This window comes from Erinaceus europaeus, chromosome 4 (genome assembly GCF_950295315.1).
Source record: "Erinaceus europaeus chromosome 4, mEriEur2.1, whole genome shotgun sequence".
NCBI classification, from domain to species: domain Eukaryota; kingdom Metazoa; phylum Chordata; class Mammalia; order Eulipotyphla; family Erinaceidae; genus Erinaceus; species Erinaceus europaeus.
Window position 1 is genome coordinate 149,652,144 of NC_080165.1, and position 22,443 is coordinate 149,674,586.

Below are 22,443 nucleotides of genomic sequence, written 5' to 3' on the forward strand. Positions count from 1 at the left end.
AACTGGGTGAGGGAGAGCCGTGTGAGAGTAGGCTGGAGGTGAAGGGGAGTCTCTGACACCCTCAGATCTGGGGGAGACAGACGGGAGCCAGCCTCGGGTTTGGGGAGGTGTTCTGGCCCGGCTGAAGGTCAGGGAAGTCCGGGCAGGTGAGTGAGGGCAGTCAGGCCCCTGCAAAACATTAACCCAGACACAACTGAGCGGTGGAGAGTTCATCCAGGAACTTCAAGAGACGTGAAAAGCAGAAGGTTCCTTAAAATGTGGTGGTGGTGTGTGGGGTGGGGGTGGGCAGAGCAGGGTGCGGAGGGGGGGGGAGAGGGGGGCTTCCCGGTTAACCTGCCCCAGGACCAACTACTTATTAACCTGTGGAGAAGGCTGATTTTCTCCCGGCAGGCGCATACTAATGAGGCCGCAACCCCAGACTACAGCCAGCCAAGGGCGGCACCTGCAGTCCCGAAGCCGCACTTAACCCCGAGCCCAGCGCTCGGGAGATTTTCCCCAGGATCCGGGTGGGAAAGCGGCTCCCCCCTTGTGAGCCGGGTGCAGACAGACACACCCCCCCAGCAGAAAAGGGAGGTTCGTTTGACTGACAGAGGAGGATGGGGAGGCCAGGCGTCACGGGCAAGGGTGTGCGCCCTGCTGTATGAACACCTGGAGGGCATCCTGGAGGGGGGGATCCAGGCGCTGGAATAGCCCTGGGGAGGGAAGCTGGGGCAGGATAAAGGGGCTGGGGGGAACCCCAGAGGCGCAGAGGGGCCTGGCCGGGGCTGCGGAGCTCCAATGTTTGCAGGGCGAATCCTTAGATTTCTTTACATGTGCAAACACCCAGAAAGACACCCCCAGCCCCCACTCACACACATTCGCGCTTAAGGGGGGGCACTGACGTTACAGCCCAGCAGGGCTTTTGATCGCTTGTTTCAGAAACAATTCCTGAGCGGCCCATTTGAAGAGTCCACCTCCACGTTGGATTCTACAAGCCCTGCCTCACCTCAGTATTTATTACAGCCGGTCTGTACTTGATGCTGTCGAGGCTCCTAAAAGTAGTTAGCCTGTGAGGGGTCCTGCTAAGACGACCATCTCAGTGGTGTGCACAGAAAAGACTTTCACTGTTCACTTAAAATGATTCATGTTCTCGGCCTCAGCCCTGTTACAAAGCTACTACCCCAACGCAGTGTAATCTTGATTTGGGCAAGTTTTATTTTTGTTTGTTTGTTGTTCTTTCTACCTTATTTATTTTCTTTCTACGAACAGTGGTTACGATAAGTTCCCTGTAAAAATAATAATAACCACAAGTATTCTAAGAATTTTCTTTTTCTTTTTGGGCATCGTAGAAGAAATGATTTCTGCCAAAGCAGTGAAAGATCTTAGTGGGGGTGGCCTCTGGGGAGGAAGAGGCTGCCTCTGTTAATACCAGGTGCCGGGGAGGGAGAGCCGCCGCGATTCTATCCGGAGAAGGATGGAACCATGGCTGAGACAGTGTCTGCACCTGAAACCAACTCATTGCGCAGGATCCCGTGGGGTTTTCCCCTGGGGAGGAGAGAGGTTGAGGTGTGTAGGGGAGGGCTAGGAGGTGAAAGGCACCAGAAGGAAGACTGCCAAGGGATTTTCCCTACGGGGATTAAAGTTAGAGGAGAGTGACTGGAGAGTCCTGCAGCCAATCAGAAGCCCACTGGGCACTGGCTGGACCTGGCTGGCTGCTTCTAGTTGCTGCAGATGGACAGCCAGCTTGGGGGGGGGGAGGGGTGGTTGTGGCCTGTTGATGCGGATGGTTAGAGAACCTGTGGTGGGAAGTAGTATTCCTCAGTTCTGTAAACACAAAAAGTTATCCCTGGGGTATTGTGCGTGTGTGCGTGTGTGTGTGTGTGTGTGTGTGTGTGTGTGTGTGTGTGTGTAGGGAGGTGTGGGGGTAGGGTAAATCTTCAGGGCATAGGCTGTCCTGTGAACTTGGACACTTGGGATGGAGGGGGAGATATTTTAGCTGGATCTCTGAGATCTTGGGGGCTGGGTTAGGTGTGCCGGTCTGGGAGAGGGAATCTGACCTCTGTTCAGCCTTACAGCTGTGTGTGTGTGTGTGTGTGAGAGAGAGAGAGAGAGAGAGAGAGAGAGAGAGAGGAAGAGAGAGAGGGAGGGAGAGAGAAGGAGAGGGAGAGGGGGAGAGAGAGAGAGGGAGAGAGAGAGAGAGAGAGAGAGAGAGAGAGAGAGAGGGGGAGAGAGAGAGAGGGAGGGAGAGAGAGAGGGAGAAGGAGAGGGAGAGGGAGAGGGAGAGGGAGAGAGAGAGAGAGAGAGAGAGAGAGAGAGAGAGAGAGAGAGAACTTTGCAGGTGGGCAGCTGAGGCTTGTCTCAGACTGTCATCACGGTGGACTGGCCCTCCCTCAAAGCTGTGTCCGTGTCTCCACAGGGCTCGGGGAAGCGTGGGGCCACTCGAGTCGAACTAGCCCCCTGGACAACGTTGGCAGAGAACTGGGATCCCATCTGCTCCAGGTACCCGCACTGGCTGGCCTCACATTGTGTTTGTTTCTGGGATGGGAGGGGATCTGGGCCCACCCAGGGCTTGCAGAATAAACTGGGATCCAGTCCTGATGCCCTCTCCAAACTCAAAACCTCTAGTTCTGAAGTGTGTGGATGCGGGCTGTCCTGTAAAGCAGAGACAGTGAGGTTTGGATGGGAGCTGGCCTAGGACTTCGGAAAAGACGAAGGGGCTGCATTTGACACCAGTCCACAGATGGAGCCTAAGGGGTCTGGGGCCCAGCAGCTCACCTAGAAACGAAGGGTTTACACAGGGAATAAGAGGGGAATCCAGCAGAAATGCCTGCCAGTGCTGTAAGCCCACGCTTCCAGATCCAGCTGCGTCTGGATTCACGGTCTCTCCTTCCCGGAGTTTCCCGGGCCTGTCCCATCTCTCACCTAGGTCAGCACAGGCCGGGCACGGACCCTGGGGCAGACACACACACACACACACACACACACACACACACACACACACCTCCCCAGGTAATGAATTCAACCAACTCACAGGCTCCCATTACCTCCTTGTTTGCTGTGTACACTGTTTTAAATTACCCGTTGCCCACTTAAGTCTCCTAGCAAATATTTAAAATAGTCAAACTCCCAGTGGCATTTTAGGCCTGACACTTGTCTCCCACCCAGCACCCCCTCTATTATTATTGTTATTTATTTATTATTATTAATTACTCTGGCCCACCCAACACGAACTCCTCCAGTGGGGGTCTCACTGGAGCAGCCTCTGGGACACTGGGGCCAGATTTCTGGTGGGTCAGGTACCAGCTCACAGCAGGAGGCCCCAGCAAAGGGACACTGGAAGTCCTCCAGGCCTCCGGGTGTTAGCAGAAAGGCCCTGCCCCTCCCTTTTCTCAGGGACACCCTTCATTTGTTTCTTAGTGACATCCCTCCCACACCCACCCCTCCACCCCAATCAGTACAAACAAGAGAACAAAGCCCACACAATCCCTCAGTCCTTTCCAGCTCTTGCCCAATCACTTTCTTCTTCTTTGTCCCCAAGGCCTCACGACTTAATTACACTTTCAGGTTTCCTTGCTTTCCCGAGTCCTCAGTCAGATACCCCTGCAGTCTGACATCCCAGACAGACATCTAGCGCAAGACCCTACCGGTTCTAATATTCAGGCCACAGATAGAGCGAGGCCCGGCGCGCCAGACAGAAAACCCTGCTCTCGCTGAGTTTACATCTGCACCAAAGCCATTTTGCACCATTCCCAGGTGCATCGCACAGCAGAACAGGTGGGGTAGGTAAGGCAAAGAAGGAAGAAGGGCAAAGAAGCCTGAAGGAGGCCGTCTGAAAATGGGGAAGGTTACAGGGGGTTTCCTGATGGATGTAACCATGCTGCTCTCCTGCTCTCTCCCCTCTCTGGTGCCTTGCTTTTCTTTTCTTTTCTTTTCTTTTCTTTTCTTTTCTTTTCTTTTCTTTTCTTTTCTTTTCTTTTCTTTCTCTCCTCTCTTTTTTTTTTTTTTTAAGATTTTGTTTATTAATGAGAAAGATAGGAGGAGAGGGAAAGAACCAGATATCACCCTGGTACATGTGCTGCTGGGGCTTGAACTCAGGACCTCATGCTTGAGAGTTCAGTGCTTTATCCACTGAGCCATCTCCCAGACCACTCTCTGGTGGTTTCTAAAGTAGCAGGGTTCTGGGAATGCCTCTTCTCGCTTTGCTCCTCTGACTTCCTTATCACTGACCAGCTGTAAATATCCCCGTTTCCCGAGGGTACAACTCTAAGACCCACAGCTCCAACGCCTCCCAATTTAGAGCTTCTCTGATCTCTTTGATATACATAGTTCCTCCAGCCCGGGCCCAGATCTTTAAGCTCCTGCAGTCAGTCGCACACATCCACATGGAGATCCACGTGAAACAGGAGTTTGTTTCCAGCACAAGAATTCATCATCTTTTCCTTCCACACTTGCACTCACACAGACTCTCATGTTTCCTTAATTTTTTACAGGTTTTGTTACATTTTCTTTAAAAAAGGATTTTTCCTTTTTAGATCTTTTATGTATTTGTTATTGGATAGAGACAGTAGAACCTTGAAAGAGGGGAATAGAGAAGGAAAGAGAGAGAGAGAGAGACCCACCCCTGCACGTCATCTCTCATGAAGCTTTTCCCCTGCAGGTGGGGGCTGGGGGCTTGAACCCAGGCCCTCGTGCGCTGTGATGTGTGCGCCTAGCCTAACCATCTGGCCCCTGTGGTGTTGCAATTCACATAATGCTTTACTGAGACCCCAGAATCCGTTCCAGTTTTCTGTCTGCCCTTCTAAACTCTACAGCCAGACTATCTTTGAATTTTAGCTTTTCCTTCCCAACTCTCTTGTGATGTCCCCAGTGCAGGTTCAACCAGCTCTGATCTCTTTATCCCCACTGTCCACAGGCCAAGAAACAACAACCAAACAACAACAAACAGATCTGAGCATGTTGTTTCCAGCTTAGAATTCTCTGTTGGAAACTTGATGCCTTACCTTAGATCTCAGCCTCAGCTCTGGCATACCAAATTCATACACCAGACCCTCCGCCCCCTACAGCTAACTAACTGCCTTGTCATTCCTTCTGCCTAGGCCATGTGTCCTCAAGGCTGTACCCAAACAGCTCCTCCAGGACTTCTCTGCTTGCTCCTCAAACCTCAGGCCACTCAGCTTTTGGGCCCCTGTAGCACTCCCTGTTCAGCGGCCTTTTCATGATTTCAGTCTTCGGTGCCAGTGTCCTTGTGGGACTCCCAACTACCTGAGAGCAGGATCTGACCCATCACTGTTTCCCCTGTCTGGACAGAAGCTTCATTTCGAGATACATGGACAGTGAAAACCCAAGACTTTTTTTCTTCAAGGAGAGGCTGTCAGTTTGATGTTTTAGTGTAAACACACACACACAGAGTCACACACACACATACACACAGTCACACACACACACACATATACACAGTCACACATACACACAGTCACACACACATACACACACATACACAGTCAAACACATACACACAGTCACACACACATATAAACAGTCACACACACAGTCACACACACATACACACACATACACAGTCACACACATACACACAGTCACACACACAGACACACAGTCACACACATATAAACAGTCACACACACATATACACAGTCACACACACACAGTCACACACACACATACACAGTTACACACATACACACAGTCACACACACATATAGTCACACACAGTCACACACACATATACACAGTCACACACACACAGTCACACACACATACACACAGTCACACACAAACACACAGTCACACACACATACACACAGTCACACACACATATAAACAGCCACACACACACAGTCACACACACATATACACAGTCACACACACACAGTCGCACACATACACACAGTCACACACATATACACAGTCACACACACATACACACAGTCACACACACATATAAACAGTCACACACACACATACACACAGTCACACACACAGTTACACACATACACACAGTCACACACATATACACAGTCACATACACATACACACAGTCACACACACATATAAACAGTCACACACACAGTCACACACACACATACACACAGTCACACACACAGTTACACACATACACACAGTCACACACATATACACAGTCACACACACATACACACAGTCACACACACACAGTCATACACACAGTCACACACACACTCACACACACACACAGTCACACACACACAGTCATACACACAGTCACACACACACATACACACAGTCACACACACACAGTCATACACACACAGTCACACACACACATACACACAGTCACACACACACAGTCATACACACACTCACACACACACACTCACACATACACACAGTCACACACACACAGCCATACACACACAGTCACACACACACTCACACATACACACAGTCACACACACTCACACATACACACAGTCACACACACACTCACACACTCACTCACACATACACACAGTCACACACACACTCACACACACACAGTCACACACACACATACACACAGTCACACACACACAGTCACACACACACTCACACATACACACAGTCACACACACACAGTCACACACACTCACACATACACACAGTCACACACACACACAGTCACACACACACTCTCACACACACAGTCACACACACAGTCACACACACACTCACACATACACACAGTCACACACACACTCACACATACACACACTCACACAGTCACACACACAGTCACACACACAGTCACACACACACTCACACACACAGTCACACACACAGTCACACACACACACTCACACACACATAGTCACACACACACTCACACATACACACAGTCACACACACACAGTCATACACACACACTCACACACACATACACACAGTCACACACACACTCACACATACACACAGTCACACACACTCACACACTCACTCACACATACACACAGTCACACACACACTCACACACTCACTCACACATACACACAGTCACACACACACTCACACACTCACTCACACATACACACAGTCACACACACACTCACACATACACACAGTCACACACACACACACTCACACACTCACTCACACATACACACAGTCACACACACACACTCACACATACACACAGTCACACACACACACTCACACATACACACAGTCACACACACACACTCACACATACACACAGTCACACACACACTCACACATACACACAGTCACACACACACACTCACACACACACACACACACACACACACACTCACTCACTCACTCACTCACGCACTCACCCACTCACTCACTCACACCCTAGTCTAGCACTGTCTATGGACTTGCCGCCTGAAAGCCTCTCCTCTTCTAAGTCTCCTTCTTCTGGGCTCTTTGCAGATACACTGGCCGGCTTCCTTCTGTCTACAGCCGTTCCACATCTCCCACTGTCTGCTTCCTAAACCCAGCCGAGACTCTGTCATTAAACGTGGTTACAAAGGACTCCACCCAGACTGACCCAGGAGGCCACTGGTTCTGCCAGTGACCCTCAGCCCCAGAGCCTGAGCTCGTGGTCTCTCCCCGTAAGGCCCGACTGAGTGGCCGCAGCTGTATGTAGTCTCCCTGGAGCTGAGGTCCCCCGCGGCGCTGCCTGTCCCAGCTGCTTATAAAATGGGAATGGTCGAGGGAGTGAATTTGGTGGTGGTTTTCTGCCAGACCCTCTCTTCATCTTTTCTAAACTCCTGGAGAACATCCCTAACTTCTCCCCGATTCCCTCTGGGGACTCAGAGGGCTCTCCACTCAGCTCTGTTTCCGTCTGTCCCTCTAGACCCTGGACGGCTTCATCTTTGTGGTGGCCCCAGATGGGAAGATCATGTATATCTCAGAAACAGCTTCGGTCCACCTGGGGCTTTCCCAGGTGAGTGAGTGCACCACACTGCTGGCTTTCCAGCCTGTCGGGTTTATAAGCCGGCTGGCACTGGAGGCAGGAGGTGGGCTGGGGGAGGAGGGCTTCAGAGGTTTGTCTAGGTTTTATATGTGCTTGGCTAGAGAATGGAATCAGCTCTGATGGCTAAAGGTCTGGACCCTCCCTTCTTCTCCTTCCCTGGCCTTTTAGGTCCCCCCCCAACCCCAGACAACACAAGGTGTCACTGCATACTTGTGACATGCAATAGCTTCAAAATACTGTTTTTTAAATCAACATTTAAAAGACCTTTATTTTTTAATGAGACACAGAGAGAAAGATAAACACGGAGAGCAACTAAAGCCCTGCTCGGCTCTGGCTGATGGTGGTGCTGGGGACTGAACCTGGGACTTGGGAGCCTCAGGCAAGAAAGTCTTGCAGAACCGTTATGCTGTCTCCCCAGCCCACTTCGAGATATTTGTAGGGAGCTGCTGCTTCCTACAATAATGGTTTTATAATTATATTATTTATAATTTTATAATTATAATGGCTTTCTTTCATCGCTGCGTAGTAGACTGATAGAGGCCACAGCCTAGTAGTGAGAATTCAGGGTGGGTGCTGGCATCTGACCCCCATTCTCATGGTCCTGTAGATCCCTTGGTCTCTCTCCTGGGGACTTCTAGCACTTCGGAGATATTGACCCTCTCTTCTTTACAGGTAGAACTGACTGGGAATAGCATTTATGAATACATCCATCCTGCAGACCACGACGAGATGACTGCAGTGCTCACGGCCCATCAGCCCTACCACTCGCACTTCGTACAGGGTGAGGCCCCTGCCCAGCACGGCTAGTTGGCTGGCACACCCCTCCGCCCCACAGGCCACCAGGCTTGCCAGCACTGTAGAGCTCGCATTCAGGCTCTGCCCTTTGTACCTCCCTTCCAGAGTATGAGATTGAGCGTTCGTTCTTCTTGAGGATGAAGTGCGTCTTAGCTAAGAGGAATGCAGGCCTCACTTGTGGAGGCTACAAGGTGAGTGCCTGAGAAGGAAGATCCACTTTCCCCCCAAAAAGAATCCCAGGCAGCCATTGCCATCTGCTGCCCTGGAGGGCGCGGCCTCAACCTGTCATTCAAAGGCACGGGCTGAACTTTGTAAACACCTGGGACTTTTAAGACTAAGTCTCTCTGGGTACAGAGACTGTCCAGCCTTTGGGGTCTGAACCTGGGACCCATAGGTGAGTGAGCCTTAAGGCTGATTCCAGTGAATTCAGAAAGCTTTCTTACGGTGCCGAATTCTGAACCCTTTCTTTCTTTTTTCTTTTTTAAAAATCTTTCTAGTTTCTTTTTTAAAATTGTATTTATTTATTCATGAGAAAGATAGGAGGAGAGAAAGAACTGGATATCACTCTGGTACATGTGCTGCTGGGGATTGAACTCAGGGCCTCATGCTTAAGAGCTCAGTGCTTTATCCACTGCGCCACCTCCCAGACCACCTGAACCCTTTATTTCAAGTGCTAGGTTTACTTGTTTGATGAGGTTGAAACGTGACTAGGATGCAGGTTCCAAGGCTGTCTTTTCTGTGCCAGATTCCCTATTGCTGGCGAGGTGTTGGACCCCGGCAGGGAGGTACAGTCATTTCCTGGGTACAGCTCAGAACACCAACAACCTCAGAGCCCTCAGTGAAGGGGATGTGGCCTTAGAAAGTCTCAAGATGTTTCAATACCTCTCTCATCTTCTTTTTAAAAAATTTAAGGTTATTTATTATTGCTCAGAGTCAGAGAGACATCGAGAGGAGAGGGGGAGATAGAGGGAGAGAGACAGAGAGACACCTGCAATCCTGCTTCACCACTCATACAGCTTTCCCCCTGTAGGTGGGGGTCAGGGGCTCGAACCTGGGTCCTTGCACACTGTCCTCCGTGTGCCACCCAGGTGCGCCACCGCCTGTGCCCTCCACTCCCCTCCGACCCACCTTTCTGGGGATGCCTGGGGCCTGAGGTGGAGTCTCCTTCACCGCAGGTCATTCACTGTAGCGGTTACTTGAAGATCCGCCAGTACAGCCTGGACATGTCCCCTTTCGACGGCTGCTACCAGAACGTGGGCTTGGTGGCCGTGGGCCACTCGCTGCCCCCCAGCGCCGTCACGGAGATCAAGCTGCACAGCAACATGTTCATGTTCCGGGCCAGCCTGGACATGAAGCTCATCTTCCTGGACTCCAGGTCGGTGGGGAAGACCAGGGCAGCTCCATCCCTCACGGGGGACCGGGAGAGGGGCTGATCTGGGCACCAGGGTCCGAGATGGCGTGGGTGCGGCCGGCCCCTCCGGGCCCCACGCTCAAGTGGCCGGATTCGTTGCTCTTTGCAGAGTGGCAGAGCTGACGGGCTACGAGCCCCAGGACCTGATCGAGAAGACCTTGTACCACCACGTGCATGGCTGCGACACTTTCCACCTGCGCTGCGCTCACCACCTGCGTAAGTCCCCACCGCAGGCGGCCCCCAGCGCCCAGCAGAGCAGGCTGGTCCTGGGGGTGGGGGCGGGGAGAGGCCTTGGTTTAAGCCCCTAGCAGTGGAGAGGTCTGTGAGGGTCTGCTGGTGACTGCTTCATCATCCCCAGCTGGAGGGCGACTCTCCAAGCCCCCAGGCCCAAGCCTCCCTTCAGTCTTCTTCTCCTATCCATACGCAGAAAGGCGAGCACAAACTCCAAGACGGGTCCATTCCGCTGGACAGCCTGGGCACACACGCTCTGGCTTTTGAAACAGCTTGGAGTTGAACAAACATCCTTCTTCTCTGGGGACCTAGGAAGATGCCCGGCCACAATCCACTTCTCCAGACCCTTCCTTTTCCAGTTAGAACCAACTTGCAGTGCCCTCCCTTTGCTAAGGGCGACGGGGGCCAGAGCACTCGATGCAGATTAACAGGGCGATCAATTTGTTTGGGACTGTGGTGGGTAGTCTCAGCGGTTATTAGCACCCACAGGAGACCCCCACCCCCACCCGCGGGGGCTGCAGGCAGAGACGCCACAGGCTGCCTTCTCTCTCTCCCTCTCCCCCTCCCCCTCTCCCTCTCCCTCTCCCTGTCCCCTCTCCCCCTTTCCCTCTCCCCCTCCCCTCCCCCTCTCCCTGTCCCCTCTCCCCCTCCCCTCCCCCTCTCCCTCTCCCTGTCCCCTCTCCCCCTCTCCCTCTCTCACCCTCTCCCTCTTCCTCTCCCTCTCCCCCTCTCCCCCTGTCCCCTCTCCCCCTGTCCCCTCTCCCCCTCTCCCCCTCCCCCTCTCCCTCTTCCCCTCTCCCTCTCCCCCTGTCCCCTCTCCCTCTCTCCCCCTCCCCCTCTCCCTCTCTCCCTCTCCCCCTCCCCCTCTCCCCCTCTCCCTCTCTCCCCCTCTCCCTCTCCCTCTTCCTCTCCCTCTCCCCCTGTCCCCTCTCCCCCTCTCCCTCTCTCCCCCTCTCCCTCTCTCACCCTCTTCCTCCCCCTCTCCCCCTCTCCCTCTCCCCCTCTCCCCTCCCCCCCCCTCTTTCTCTCTTTCTCTCTCCCCACCAGTGCTGGTGAAGGGCCAGGTGACCACCAAGTACTACAGGTTCCTGGCTAAGCACGGAGGCTGGGTGTGGATGCAGAGCTACGCCACCATCGTGCACAACAGCCGCTCCTCCCGGCCACACTGCATAGTCAGCGTTAACTACGTGCTCACGTGAGTGACAGCCCGGGCTGCGGGAGGCTCCCGGTCTGGGGTGGAGGGTCTGTGCTTCCTGTCCACACGCCCCCGGGAGGGCAGCACCCAGAGGTGGCACTTTTTGTCTTAACGGGGAGGTTTCCTGCACCTTAAATCCTAGAGAAAGATTTAGGAGTTTCTCCACCCACAGTCCATATTTGCTTTCTAGTCTCCCCACCCCCCAACACAAACATTGATTTAGTAGTGATTGACAAGACCGTAGGTTAAGAGGGGTACAATTCCACACAGTTCCCACCGCCAGAGTTCCGTGTCCCCTGCCTCCACTGGAAGCTTCTCTATTCTTTATCCCTCTGGGAACGTGGACCCAGGGTCATTATGGGGAGCAGAAGGTGACAGTTCTGGCTTCTGTCATTGCTTCTCCACTGAAAATGGGTGTTAGCACGTGGATCCACACCCCCAGCCTGTTTTTGCCTTTCCCTAGTGGGGCAGGGCTCTGGGGAGGGGAGGTTCCAGGACACATTGGCATCAGCGCACGGAAGTCAGGTTGGCGTCATGGTAGCATCTGCAACGTGGTGGCTGAGTAGTGGAGCTGAAGAGTTGACATTCCACACCTGGTGTCTTTGGACAGAGTCTGAAGTGAAACGTGTCGAGGTGGCACCCGTTGCGTTGATTTGGTTGAGCTCAGCAGGTGCAAGACCAAATGGTCTGGGTCAGGAGAAGTCTGCAGGAAAATGAGCAAAGCCCCAGAGGTCCCAGGACTGGGAGAAATGGGGGCTGTGTACAGAGTGGGGAAGGTTCCTGCTGTCTTAGAGTTTAAGAAGGCAACAGGTGGTTGTTATTATTACCAAGTTGTTTGGGAATTTGGTTTACTTGAAAATGAACCCTCACAAGGCTAGAAATGGACCTTCCATATTACCCAGTAATTCCTCTCCTAGGGATATATCCTAAGGAACCAAACACACCCATCCAAAAAGATGTGTGTACACCTATGTTCATAATAGCACAATTCACAAAGCCAAACCTGGAAGGAACCCAGGTGCCCAACAACAGATGAGTGGCTGAGAAGGTTGTGGTCTATATCCAGAACGGAATACTACTCAGCTATTAGGAATAAAAAATGCACCTTCTCGGACCCATCTTGGATGGAGTTATAGAAACCATGTTAAGTGAGGTAAGTCAGAAAGAGAAAAACGCATATGGGGTGATCCCACTTATTAACAGAAACTGAGGTAGAAGAAAGAACAGAGAGGGAAACACAAAGCAGAATCTGACTGAGTTTGGACTAGGGCAGCAAAGGGAAAACCTCTGGGGGGAGGGGACAGGTAGATTTTCAGCTTCACTGTAGGAGACTGTGTGTGTGTGTGTGGGGGGGGGGTAGGGACACAGACCTTTGTTGGTGGGAATGGTGTTAATATACAGTCCTATTAATTTATAGTCTTATAAATCACTATTTAATCAATGTGAGAAGGGGAAAACAGATAGACTGTCTCATATTTTATTAAAATATTTTATTTATTTATTCATGAGGAAGATAGTGAGAAATAACTAGAGAACACTCTACATGTGCTGCTGGGGACTGAACTCAGGAACCCATGCTCAAGAGTCCAGTGCTTTATACACTGTGCTACCTCCCATACCACTGCCTCAATTTTTTTTTATGCATAAACCCCAGTTCTGAGTGTATATTCCTTCAATTTAAGCACTTAAGGTTTTTTTTTCTGCTTCTTCTCTTTTTTTTAATTTTTTAATTTTTTTAAATATTTACTTTATTTATTCCCTTTTGTTGCCCTTGTTGTTTTATTGTTGTAGTTATTATTGTTGTTGTCGTTGTTGGATAGGACAGAGAGAAATGGAGAGAGGAGGGGAAGACAGAGGTCTCTCAGAGAGGAGAGAAAGACAGACACCTGCAGACCTGCTTCACCGCCTGTGAAGCGACTCCCCTGCAGGTGGGGAGCCGGGGGTTCGAACCGGGATCCTTATGCCGGTCCTTGTGCTTTTGCACTTAAGGTTTTAAATTGGTCACCTGATTAAATTTAAATTAAATTTAAATTAAATTTTAGTGGGCTTAAATTGTTGAGGCATTTCTAATAGTGACTTTTTTTTGAAATATTAAATCACCTATAATCTTAGGCCAGATTATAGAGAGACCAGAAGCAACTGGTCCTTTAAGTATATAAGATATAGCTATTTATTAAATGATATAAATAGTATTAAATGATATAAATCATGGTGAGGTGTCTCTTTTTAACCCTTTCTCCTCTTTTTCTCTGCCTTTCTTTCTCTCTCTTTCTCTTTCTTTCTTTCTTCCTTTCTCTCTTTCTTTCTCTTATTGCCATCAGTGAATTATCACTGGGGCTCAGTGAATGTACCCCTCCCAGTGGCCACTTTCTTTTCTCTCTCTCTCTCCCTTCCTGCCTCCTTCTCTTTCTTCCTTCCTTTCTTTCTTTATTTCTTTCTTCCTCTCTCTCTCTTCCTTTCTTCCTTTCTCTCTCCCTCTTTCTCCATTCTTTCCCTCCTTCCTTCCCTCTTCCCTTCCTTCCTCTCTCTTTTTCATTTATTGATTCATTCCCTTTTGTTGCCCTTGTTGTTTTATTGTTGTAGTTATTGATGTTGTTGTTGGATAGGACAGAGAGAAATGGAGAGAGGAGGGGAAGACAGAGAGGAGGAGAGAAAGACAGACACCTGCAGACCTGCTTCACCGCCTGGGAAGCGACTCCCCTGCAGGTGGGGAGCCGGGGGCTCGAACCGGGATCCTTATGCCGGTCCTTGCGCTTTGCTCCATGTGCGCTTAAGCCGCTGCGCTTCTGTTCAAACCTCCTCCCCCCTTATTGCCACCAGAGTTATCACTGGAGCTCAGTGAATCCACCACTCCTAGTGGCCATTTCTTCTTTCCTTTTTTTTTTTTTTGTTTACCAGAGCACTGATAAGCTTTGGTTTATGGTAGTGAGGGGGACTGAATCTACAACTTTGGAGCCTCAGCTATGAGTCTATTTGCATAACCATTATGTTATTTACTCTGCCTTTTTTTTCTTTCTATCTTATTTGACAGGACAGAGATAAATTGAGAAGGAAAGAAGAGATAGAGAGGGAGAGAGACAGAGAGACACCTGCAGCCCTGCTTCACCACTCCTGAAGCTTCCCCCCTGCAGGTGGGGACCAGGGGCTTGAACCCAGGTCCTTGTTGCACTGTAACGTGTGCGCTCAACCCAGTGCCCCACTGCCTGCCCCCCCCTTTTAAGCAAACTCTGCATTAAATAAAACTTAATGCAGCAGAAAGGAAAAATGGAGGGGTGGGGTGGGGAAGGGCCCGACTTAAGGAGCCATTTATAGTTTGAAGACAGGACATCTGTTTCGCTGTTTCAAATCTGGATTTTGAAGTTCTTAATTTTAACCAGAGTCTCCAATGTGAGTGAAGGCACAGTGTTTCCCCTGATCTGCAAAGGGGGAGAGGCTGGGGGTGGGGAAGTTAACACACCAGGAGGGTCTGACTTGAACCTTCAGAAGGAGGCTAATGCCCCACTCCTTGGCCAGAGTCCAACCCCAGAACTCAGTGACTGGAGGAGCCCACTCCTCACCCCCACCTCTGGGCACAGTAGTCCAGAGCTTTATTCTGTCTAGAACCACCCTGTCTGGCCGTGTCCCTGTGTGCTGTGTGGTGGGTTTGGGAACTGCTTGTGGAAGTGCAGTGGCCTAGGCTGGCCGCCTTGATGAACTCTGCTGTGTGCACATTTGAATTTATTTGGTGGGGGTGAGTAGGGTAGAGGCTGGAATGCTTGTGATTGTTTAGAGGCGCCCTCAGGATCTCCTTTGGGAGAGTTGGCACACCAGACACTTTGTAGAAATGCAATTCTGATATGAGGAAGTTGGCTAAAGGGTCCTATTTGGAGTTGGATTTTATCATAGGTGACAAGGGCTGAGATTCACTTCACAAGCTTTTGTAAATTGCCAAATTAAAAATGTAGTAGTTGGGGATATTGTGTTTGGCAGGAAGACTATTTACTTTGTGCTCTGTTTAATAAGAAAACTTAATTCAATAGACTTGGAAAATGAATTTGACTTTGACGAGAATTCAGTGTTAGAAAGTGTCCATAGGCTGCGCAGAAGGATTGATTTCCTCCATCTTAGCAAGCAACGTTAAAGTCATTCTTTTAGACCCTTGTCACAGTAAAAAGATCGCAGGTTTTAAAATGAGCAGACATTATACCAACAGTTGGGATTTCATGAGACAGAATCATCTATTTTATTATAGAGGTGCTTTTTTCATATTTTAAAAACAAACATGGGAAAATTGCAAGGCATAATTCATGAAATAAGCCACTCCGTGAAGCGGAAGTATCAGAGAGTGAAACATTATGTCTGCTTACCGTGGAAAAGAAATGGACATTATTGAAGAAAGTGCTTTGTATGTCTGAGACATTGCCGGCCTTGTACAGACCGGCTGTTCTCTGGTGGGCACCTGCAGTCCCTGCTCATTTTTTATCCACCAGCAGGCCATGTAGATGGTCAGAACGCAAGGTAGACCTCCCAGTGGGCAGACTTAATTTATGTTTGTTGTCATTTTGAAATATCATGCTTTCCAGCGACTGAGCCTACTTGGTTCTGTTCACTCTGTCCTTGACTTTACACACTTTTTTGTTTTTTTTAGTGCTACAGGATTAGGCTATCAACTTATATAAAATTAAAAAAAAAAACACACCATAATGGCAGTAAATGATTTACAGAAAGAAAAACTGTATGGAACCTGTTTTTCCCTCCCTGCGGAATGCCTTCACCTCTGAATGAATATTGCAAGAAAATACACAAGCACACAAAGTGAAAACAAAGGCTAAATTGATTACCCTTTTTATGAGTCTCAGCTCCAGTTCTGTGTATAAAGATCTTAGGGAAAAATCTGATAGCCGCAAATGTGCAGAAAGCCCTAAATGAATTGCCATCAAGAGGCTCTGTCTGTGTTGACAGGCTGTCATAACGAGCAGGTTGCAGTGTGTTTGATGCCTACCTCCCACATCTGGATGGACACTGCTAATTGACATTGTCTTAGCAAATGAAGTAGATGGCTATTGATTTTGTATGGTAGCAATGAAACAGCACATGGCATCTGCTTTCATTGCGTCCTGACAGTGATAAGTGAATCCTTTCCAAACACTGCCACTTCAAGCAATGCACTTAAACCCACCAGCATTCTGTACCCCACCCCATAATTTGACAGACCAGATGCTGTCTAAATTTAGATACTTGAAGAGCATCTATTATCATGAAGGTGGAGGGGATTTTATCTTATTTATTTTTTATTTTTAAAAATTTTAAATATTTATTTTCCCTTTTATTGCCATTGTTGTTGTAGTTATTGTTGTTGATATCGTCGTCGTTGGATAGGACAGAGAGAAATGGAGAGAGGAGGAGAAGACAGAGGGGGAGAGAAAGACAGACACCTGCAGACCTGCTTCACTGCCTGTGAAGTGACTCCCCTGCAGGTGGGGAGCCGGGGGCTCGAACTGGGATCCTTACGCTGGTCTTTGCGCTTCGCGCCACGTGCGCTTAGCCCGCTGAGCTAATGCCCCTCTTCTTAGGTGGAGGTAGTTTTAAATAAGCATTGAGCTAGTAACATTTTTGGTGGAGGTTGCATTCACAAGAACCTAATTTTTCTAATTTCCTGAGGGTAAATTTACTGTTGAAGTTAAAAGATGCTCAGAAATACCAGTCATTATTTAATAAAAACCGCGGTGACTCGGAACCCTCAGCAAGCTTGTCTTAACAAGCAGCTACACTGTGGATATAGGGATTTCAGAGGCAGGTGGCTTACTCCCTGGCGGCTTTACTGACTTTTGTGTGACTGTCAAGACAAAAATGTCGGTGTTCTGAAAAGCTTGAGAGAAGAGGAAGAAGACATTATGATTACATTTTCAGGATGCTCTTAGGTTTCCTCTGGGTCCTTGAGGTTCCCTGGTTTCTGTGGCCCTTCTTCAACGCTCTCTATTCTTGCCTCCAGCCTCATGCCAAAGGAGAATAAGAGAAAGGCCGGCACATTATTTTCTCTAAGGTACTCCTACTCTGTTAGCTTGATGTTCTACAGTAAGAGTCTTTCTCACAAACGTTGGGTGCCCACAGGCTTTGAAATAGGTGTTGAGTAAAATAGGCTGTGCTCACAGAATATCTTCAAGAAGATAGATGAATGAAATTAGTTTTAATTAACAATGAGAGTCTGGTTGTGAGAAGAAAGCATCCTGTGTAATGCCCAATTCTTCTCCTAAAATTCTGACTTCTTGAGTCTAATAGTGTTAATTATTCATAGTCGGTTGAGATGGAAAACATCAGGAATTAATGTGCACACCTACTAAACACCAAGAAAACAATTTCTAGAAAACTGGAGGGGCCAGGTGGTGGCACACCTGATTAACATTATAGTGCACAAGGACCCAGGTTCAAGGCCCTCGTCCCCACCTGCAGGAGGAAAGCTTCACAAGTGGTGAAGCAGGGCTGCAGGCCTCTCGGTATCTCTCCCTACCTCCCCTCCCCTCTCAATTTCTCTCTGTCTCTATCCAGTAATAAATAAATAAAATTTAAAAAAATTAAAAAAGAGGGGCCAGGTGGTGGTGCACCTGGTTGAACACACGGATTATAATGCTCAATGACCTGGGTTCGAGCCCCGGGTCACCGCCTGTAGGGGGAAAGCTTTGCGAGTGGTGAATCAGGGCTGCAGGTGTCTCCCTGTCTCTCTCTCTCTTTCTACCTCCCCCTTCCCTTTTGATTTCTGGATGTCTCTATCCAATAAATAAAGATAATAAAAAATAAAGAAAAAAGAAAATTGAAAAACCTTGATTATGTTTTTTTTTCTTTGTAAGCATATATGTGGCTTGTTGTGCCAATTCTCTTTATGTTTTTTAAGTTTTTATTTTTTAAAATATTTATTTATTTATTTTCCCTTTCGTTGCCCTTATTGTTTTATTGTAGCTATTATTGTTGTTTGTTATTGAAGTTGCCATTTTTGGATAGGACAGAGAGAAATGGAGAGAGGAGGGGAAGACAGAGGTCTCTCAGAGAGGAGAGAAAGACAGACACCTGCAGACCTGCTTCACCGCCTGTGAAGCGACTCCCCTGCAGATGGGGAGCCGGGGGCTCAAACCGGGATCCTTATGCCGGTCCTTGCGCTCTGCGTCACGTGCGCTTAACCTGCTGCGCTACCGCCCAACTCCCTAACATTAAATTTCTAATGAGAAGTACAGATCATGAAATTCTGACATTTTACCTGGAACAGTAGGCAGAGTGTTCTGGGTTTGATTATTTTGGAATCAGACAAATTGATCTTTAATAAACATAAGTATTATGTCAAAGAATTTTTTTTTTAAATAAAGAAACTTTTCCTCTGAGCTCATATTGGAAGATTAAAAGCTGCCTTACTGCTGCTGCTTCACAAATATGTACAGATACAGAGCACTGATCCAGTGGTGTAAATTTGGAAGTCATCTTCTCAAAGACATTCAGTTAAGTGCATATCTTTTATTCTCAGTGTCTCACTAAAGACCTTTTCATTTTGTAAGAAAAGATGTGCGAAACATACATACATATTTATGTGTGTCTGTATCTATATTTACTGAATCGCTTCCCTTATATGATTAGAGATTATATTCTATGTTTTGGTCAAACAGAAGCATTAAGTGAAATGGCAGCAACAAGTAAGTAAAGCCATGTCAGAGAAGATGCAGACCATTTCTTCTGTGGTTCTCTCTGAGCCTGGCGGCTAGGTAGCAGTGTCTGCTCTTTGAGTCACAGGGAAACTTTATTTGAATTAAAGAAATCTTATGGGTTTTTATGAAGGGACAGGCACATTCGTTTATTTATTTTATCATTTTACTGGGTGGTATTAATGGCTTACACCTGGGTAAAATTCCTTTTTTTAAATATTTAAGACAATTAAATTTTTTTTAAATTTTTTATTTAAGAAAGGATTAGTGAACAAAAGCATAAGGTAGGAGGGGTACAACTCCACACAATTCCCACCACCCAATCCCCATAACCCACCCCCTCCCATGATAGCTTTCCCATTCTCTAGCCTTCTGGGAGCATGGACCCAGGGTCATTGAGGGTTGCAGAAGGTGGAAGGTCTGGCTTCTGTAATTGCTTCCCCGCTGAACATGGGCGTTGACTGGTCGGTCCATACTCCCAGTCTGCCTCTCTCTTTCCCTAGTAGGGTGTGACTGACAATTAAATTTTTTTATTTATTACTGGATAGAGACAGAAGTTGAAAAGGGAGGGGGAGATAGGGAGAGAGACAGAGAGACACTAGCAACCCTGCTTTACCACTTGTGAAGCTTCCTTTGTGCAGGTAGAGACTGAGGGCTTGAACCTGGGTCCTTGTGCGCTCAACCAGGCGCACCACTACCCAGCCCCCATGGGTAAAATTTCTAATCTCCCCATGATGCATGTCTGCAATATACTTTCTTTTTTTTTTTTTTTTCAAAGAATCATTTTTATTTTTATTATTTTAAATAATTTTAAAATATTTATTTATTTTGAATAGAGATAGAGAGAAATTGTGAAGGGAAGGGGAAATAATACGGGAGAGAGACAGAGAGACACCTGCAGGCCTGCTTCATCACTCATGAAGCGTTCCCCCTGCAGGTGGGGACCAGGGGCTCGAACCTGGATCCTTGCGCACTGTCATGTGTGTGCCCAACCAGGTGTGGCACCGCCTGGCCCCTGCAATATACTTTCATGCCCAACTTAGTTCCTGCTCCGCCATCCTGCCCCAGGACCCCAAAGACCTCTCCCCCAGCCCTTCCCTACCTCCTTCCCTGGAGTCCTCTGCTTTGCGTAGGACACAAACCCAGTTCAAGTCTTACTTTGTGCTTCCCCTTCTTGGACAGGCACATTTAAGTGAGACTTTATTGAACTCAGAAAACCACATGCTTTCTCTTTCTGACTGAGTCTTGTGACAAACTCTGTGCTAGGTGAAAGCTATCCAGCCATCTGCGTGCACAGAAGTACACGTCTGTGTCTGTGGAGGGCACTACACATGTCTTGGTGAGTTAGCAGCGGATGGCTGTTTCTTTTCCTGTATCCAGGGCTTTCTTCCCTGCACTCTGTTCTCAGTGACCTGTGACGGCTTTCTAGATGAGCAGGTGGCGAAAGAAATTTCATTTGGATTGAAGTGCTGGTGTCTTGCTTTTAGCCAGCATGCAGAAAGGACTGATTGGAACTTAGGTGAAAACTGGCAATGTTTGAGTGGAAGGATTCAGCTCTTCCTGAAGGGATAACTTAGCCTCCTTCTCCTCCTCAGCTTAAGCACTACAAAAGGGGGAGGGAGGCTGGGGAGAGCCCCTCCTGGGGATGGCACGGTGAGTCCAGCAGGATGGGAACTGGAAACTGTGTCCTGGAGGTGACCTCTCTAATCCCTTTTTTGAAAATGTTTATTTTTATTTTTAATGTTTTATTTGTGATTTAATGTTGATTTACAAGACTGTAAGATAATGGGGACAGGGGAGTCCGGGTGGTAGCGCAGCGGGTTAAAGGCATGTGGCTCAAAGCACAAGGACCGGTGTGAGGATCCCGGTTCAAGCTCCCCACCCGCAGGGGAGTCGCTTCCCAGGCGGTGAAGCAGGCCTGCAGGCGTCTGTCTTTCTCTCCCCCTCTCTGTCTCCCCTCCTGTCTCGATTTCTTTCTGTCCTGTCCAAGGACAGCAGCAACAACAATAATAACCGCAACAATGATAAAACAAAAAGGACAACAAAAGGGGAAAAAATGGTCTCCAGGAGCAGTGGATTCCTGGCGCAGGCACCCAGCTCCAGCAATAACCCTGGAGGCAAAAGAAAAAAAAAGCGATAATGGGGACAGTTCTGCACAGTCCCACCACCAGAGTTCCTTGTTCCTCCCTCCATTCGAAGAAGCTTCCCTGTTCTTTATCCCTCTGGTTGTATGGATCATAGTTCTTTCTCTTCTCTTTTTAATATACTATGTATGTATGTATGTGTTTATGATGAGAGGGATAGGAGGAGAGAGAGAAAGAACCAGACGTCACTCTGGTACATGTGCTGCCTGGCATAGAGCTCATGCTTGGGAGTCCAACACTTTATCCGCTGTGCCACCCTCAGACCACACCACTGTACTCTCTGCACCCTTCTCTTTTCCCATCTGTGAAATTAGGGACATTTGGACCCGCTTTTTAAAGCACTGAGCAACGTAAATGGAATATATATATATATATTAATATATATAACATTAATATATATTAATATATATATTTCTGTACCTGGTAACAAACAGATATCCAGAATAAAGTAATTGTTATTAGCATTTGACAGTCATATGCTAGATAAAGGACTTCAGAAGGTGATGCACTTTTAACTTGGATTTATCTGAATTTCTCTTTCTTTTAATTAATTAATTAATTATTGGATAGAGACAGAGAGAAATTGAGGGGGAGGAGAGGTAGAGATGGAGAGAGACAAAGAGACACCTACAGCCCTGCTTCACCACTTGTGAAGCTTTCCCCCTGCAGGTGGGGACCAGGGACTTGAACCTGGGTCCTTGCTCACTGTAACATGTGCACTCAACCAGATGCACCACAACCCAGCCCCTTGAAGAATATTTTTCTTTTTTGATAGAAGGTAAAGGACAGATAGGGAGAGAGAAGGGAGAAGTAGAGAGACAAGCAAGACTGCTCAGTTGCTCATGAAGCTTGCCCCTGCCTGCCTGTGGGAACAGGGGGAGGAGGGGTTGGTGCAGAGGCCTCCTGAGTGGTAACAGGGGTGCTTACCTGTGTGCCTCACCTAAGCTGCTAAGCTGCCTCTTGACCCCACCCTTCTCCTCCCTGGAGAGAAAGGTGGTTCTTTTTTTTTTTTTGAGAAAGCGATTCTTAAGAAACTTAAGTTTTATCAG

At 48.4% G+C, this 22,443-nt stretch overlaps 1 protein-coding gene across 2 annotated transcripts in view; it reads left to right on the top strand.

Annotated features, from left to right (window-relative positions):
- The window catches only part of SIM1 (SIM bHLH transcription factor 1), a 93,416-nt gene that overhangs the window by 7,294 nt on the left and 63,679 nt on the right, over nucleotides 1-22,443 (top strand). For both annotated transcript variants that reach the window (XM_060190714.1, XM_060190715.1), the window contains exons 3-9: nucleotides 2,396-2,478; nucleotides 7,835-7,924; nucleotides 8,627-8,735; nucleotides 8,855-8,940; nucleotides 9,925-10,124; nucleotides 10,270-10,376; nucleotides 11,439-11,586. In XM_060190714.1, coding sequence (XP_060046697.1) covers nucleotides 2,396-2,478; nucleotides 7,835-7,924; nucleotides 8,627-8,735; nucleotides 8,855-8,940; nucleotides 9,925-10,124; nucleotides 10,270-10,376; nucleotides 11,439-11,586 — 823 coding nt within the window. The remainder of the gene's footprint in view (nucleotides 1-2,395; nucleotides 2,479-7,834; nucleotides 7,925-8,626; nucleotides 8,736-8,854; nucleotides 8,941-9,924; nucleotides 10,125-10,269; nucleotides 10,377-11,438; nucleotides 11,587-22,443) is intronic.